Below are 4,195 nucleotides of genomic sequence, written 5' to 3'. Positions count from 1 at the left end.
GTAAAAAGGGAAGAAAAATGGTCAATTGTGCATTAAAAAAATATCAGTAGGATCGTAATACTGTTTGCCACACAAGATAAGAGAGTCATACTTTAAAAAACCAAATGCATATATCAATGAATGCATTTTGGTTAAGTATTTCGATACAGGGACATTTGAGAACCATTTAGATAACATATCCAAACTTCCAAGCCTTACAATATCTTTGCGAGGCATGACTCCTCATTCTCACAGTAGAATAATAGAATTGCAACTCATTTTCATTCTTATAACTGAATTTAAATTTTAGTTTCCATAAAAATAATGAAGTAGAACAATAAACATATTTGTTTTCCTTTGACATTGCATAAAGTTAAAGCACTGTTATCTCCAGATAGATATATAGATGACATCCTATCCTTCTATTAAAAAAGCTGTGCCTCGTATAAAACTTTTTCTTAATTGCTTCTCATGAAAATGTCATAACAAATGGTATAATATGGGCTGGGCCCAGAAATCAAAGCAAATGAGTTCCAAAAATTAGATACTTACCATCCGTAACAGTCATTGAAGGTTGTAATGGCACATTCCGAGCAGGTGGTCTGAAACTAATTTGATGAGGTCCTAACAAAACCACAAGTTAGGAAATTATTAACTGAACCCAGATTCTCCTGTACAAGTGATGTCACAAAGGTTAATAATCCCCAGCACTAAAGAAATCTTTAGAAATTAGCTCTGTTCCATGTTCTAAAATAGTTACTAATCCTACAATATATATAAAATTTAATTGAGGAAAAATCCTTTATAATGTTAATAATTAGAAGAGAAAATTCAACATATCTTTTCACATTTAGGAAACGTGTTGACAATGTTAACACGAAAATACATTACAATTTTTTGCACGAGGCAACAATATACTCATTTTTCTTTGGCAATATTTTTTAGCCTTGAAAATTAACTGAATTTTACATTATAGAGCCCATCAACAAAATAGTTATGGATGCATCCACGGTTGGATCGTGTAAGTACAGATTTCAGGACATGGAATGAGATGATTCTCGCATAACTAAGTTTCTTTAAAGATGCTCAGCTTATAGAACATTCTTTGTCAGAGTGTTCATGCAAGAAACCACCATGTAAAGATAAAGTTCGTGTAAAACCAACTACCAAAAAAAGTTGCACTGCAAGCAAACACAAGAAGGTTGAACAGTCAATAGATAATACTACCCAAAGATATTGAGAACCAGTTCATGACTCGTTCATTTTGCTATGAATTTGATCCTATGTTTCTATTGTAGATCATATAATCAAAGAACGATGTCACACTGTATATAGGCACGATATTCCTCGAGTTTATAAATATTAACCTTGTAGGTCAGAGCGTAAGCAAATATCATAGCACTCCAAAATTAATAGCTTCTCCACCCCAAAGTACCATTATATTTCTTTTTGCATAGAATCAAAATATAGTTAAAAAGGAAAAAATAAAAATTGTTCAATTGGACTACTACCAAAAAAATATTTTGTCAAGTTACCTTCGTGAACATTTAGGTAAGACCCAATTCCATGACCAGTACCATGTCTGTAGTGAAGACCATCCTTCCACAAAGGGACCCGTGCAAGAATATCGAGAATATGCCCTGACAATAGCAGTTTCAGGGGAAAAAAAAAAAAAAAAGACAAAGAACAAGTTATTTTATCCAAATCATCAACTAGCCAACATTAATGGATCAGACTGAATTTCTTTGGTGGAATTGTTCAATGAAAGAATTTCTAGTCCGATACTCTAAAGTCAATAGGAAATTTTCCAAGACTAAAAACTATATGAATTATCAATAGTTAAATAAAAAATCAATTTTACCAGTAGTTCCAGTAGGAAACCGAGCATTCCCCAGTCCAATATGACCCTTGAGAACCTACATGAGAACAAGATTAGAGTTATGATGTTGATAATTGATAACTAAGAAAAAGGGAGCATCTTCTTTAATCATGGGAGAGAGAATTCATTCAAAACTTTCGAGGAAGATAGATGAATTGTGCCCTTTTTGAATTAAAATAAAGTTATAGAGATAGAGAACAGTAAGAAATACGTGCAAGAGATAAAAATTCACCATCAAAGGATATTAGAACAAAAGGTAACACCTTTTCTCAGAACTGGGCAGTAACAGATTCAAAAGTGAAATGGTCTCCTATGTGAAGAATTTATCCAGCACAATTAAGAAGAAAATGTATAAAAATTTTATACGACTCGTACAGTTACAGGGAATATACATCTCTGAAGCATCACGTTACCCACTGCATACATGGATCTAATCATCTAGGCGCACTCCCCCTTTGGTTTAAATTTAGAAGATTTAATAGAAAACTGATACTAACACTTAAATATCAAGTGAGATGTTATTAGAATAAAAATTTGATTGCTACTGCTGAACATGTTTTGATAATTGAACATATTTATCACGTTTCAAATCCAATTATTGTGTGTCAATAATAGAGGGCTTATATAACTTTTTAAATTCAACCAAAAATACTTTCAAAGTAATAATGAATCTCGATTTGTTTGACTTTCAGCAGAACAATGAAATATGTGTAAGAAAATTCACATTTAGTACTACAAGTTGAATGCATTTTAGTTTGAAAGAACTATTCAAATACATAACAAATAAGGCTTCAAATTAGTTTGATTTTGATCAAAATCATTGGCAGGCATTGATAGCACTAAAGGGATCACAATCAGGTCAAGGCCTTAATAATTTTTTTTCATTCTGGTAACCTATTGATTTATGTTAGTATCATTTCTAAACTTGATAAGGATGTTGAAGATTTTTTCTCCAATTTTCTATATGTAAAATGCCTAGAAATTGTCTGATGAAAAGACTAATAAAGAAATCTAAGGCACAAGTTTGGGAGACTCAAGCTTCAGTTATTAATTAGTCTTGGAGATAGTTCTTTCAAGATTGTGGTATCTCAAGGGTGATGCTCAAAAAAAAAAAAAGGCCAGGCATAATATTCCTTGCCCACTTCCCCCTTTGAATGAAAAGGGAACTTGTATTCTAGACTTCAAGCAATATAAATTGTGAATAAATCTTCTGCAGTCAGAAATTTAATACTTTACTTGCTTTTTAATTCTCTCGTTTTTCACCAAAAATCACTAATTTCAGTTTTTAATTTCAACACTTTGTGTAATTACTTAGCATGCACTTTCAGTAGCAAATACAGTTTTTCTCCCCACCCCTGCACCCTGACCATCAGAAAAATCAAATTAGCCTTAAGATTCAACATAACCAAGAGCAAACTTCAATCACAGATAACAGAAGAAATAATCATTAATAAACAAGTATTACATACCGCAGTATAACATGCTTTCTCATGAGATGTAGGTTTTCCGAAATGAACTGTCCGGGTTATATCAGTTGTTCCATCTAGATACTTCAGAAACACAGAAAACATCAACATAAATAATCAATATAGTTTTAAAAAAAGGGTAGAATGGAAGTGAAGAAAATAAAGAAGAAACTGAAAAACTAATCAAGTAAGTTGACACACCTGAGCTCCTGAATCAAATAGGTACATGCTATCTGGATCAAGTTCAGCACATGATTCCACCATTGGACAATAATGGATAATTGCCCCATGTGGACCAACTGATGAAATTGTTGGAAAACTCAACCCCCTAAAATGCTTTTGATAAAAATTGGTGTAGTATTAGAAAATAAATAACTGTGATTGTATTTAATAATTTTAAGATTCAAAAAACTCAGGTTTGCCCCTAAAATTTGTCTTTTTCACATATCCACAGCTTCCAATGCAGTCTCAACATAAACTACGAAAAATAGAATGTAAAACCATGCCAAGGTCACCAAGCTTGGACTCTTTTCAACTTCTTACACGTAAGAGAATTTACAGCACTTGAGCGATGTTTCATTAGTAAACTTTAAAAACTAAAGTTACATAGGGATTGGGGTTCGTATGAACAGACAGCATTAATTTTTTGGGTTGATTGTCCAGTAAGGACTACATTTTCATCCCAAGATTGAAAATGAGACATTAGCAGTATGACTGATGGATAATTTGACAGAAAAGACATTTGTCGAAGCTTCTCAAGGGATCAAAAACCACTGAGAGACTCCCAAGACTACTAAGCATGACATGTAAGAAGCAAGGGGTTTGACCATAGCTCTGATGAAAAGTTGAATATAGAAATGACTTTTTCCTT

General features: G+C 32.5%; 1 protein-coding gene across 1 annotated transcript; it reads right to left on the bottom strand.

The window, feature by feature from the left end:
- Window positions 1-481: 481 nt before the first annotated feature.
- Window positions 482-3,683, bottom strand: LOC111383564 (probable Xaa-Pro aminopeptidase P). Its single transcript, XM_023007679.1, has 5 exons — window positions 3,526-3,683; window positions 3,328-3,408; window positions 1,841-1,895; window positions 1,515-1,619; window positions 482-603 (listed from the first exon to the last, which is right to left on the bottom strand). The coding sequence occupies exons 1-5, from the start codon at window positions 3,586-3,588 to the stop codon at window positions 497-499; spliced, it is 411 nt and encodes a 136-aa protein (XP_022863447.1). The 5' UTR covers window positions 3,589-3,683; the 3' UTR covers window positions 482-496.
- Between the last annotated feature and the right edge of the window lie 512 nt (window positions 3,684-4,195).

The sequence above is a fragment of the Olea europaea genome, unplaced genomic scaffold (genome assembly GCF_002742605.1).
Source record: "Olea europaea var. sylvestris unplaced genomic scaffold, O_europaea_v1 scaffold2716, whole genome shotgun sequence".
NCBI classification, from domain to species: domain Eukaryota; kingdom Viridiplantae; phylum Streptophyta; class Magnoliopsida; order Lamiales; family Oleaceae; genus Olea; species Olea europaea.
Note: the sequence above shows the minus strand (reverse complement) of the source record. Positions and strands in the feature narration are given on the sequence as shown.

What these genes read in the sequence shown, in the direction of transcription:
- LOC111383564 (XM_023007679.1), bottom strand. Translation starts at nt 3,588, where the DNA reads ATGGTGGAATCATGTGCTGAACTTGATCCAGATAGCATGTACCTATTT. An exon ending in TATTTGATTCAGGAGCTCAG is followed by an intron (nt 3,409 to 3,525) that starts GTGTGTCAACTT and finishes GTGTTTCTGAAG; the next exon opens with TATCTAGATGGAACAACTGA. An exon ending in AGAAAGCATGTTATACTGCG is followed by an intron (nt 1,896 to 3,327) that starts GTATGTAATACT and finishes GTTCTCATGTAG; the next exon opens with GTTCTCAAGGGTCATATTGG.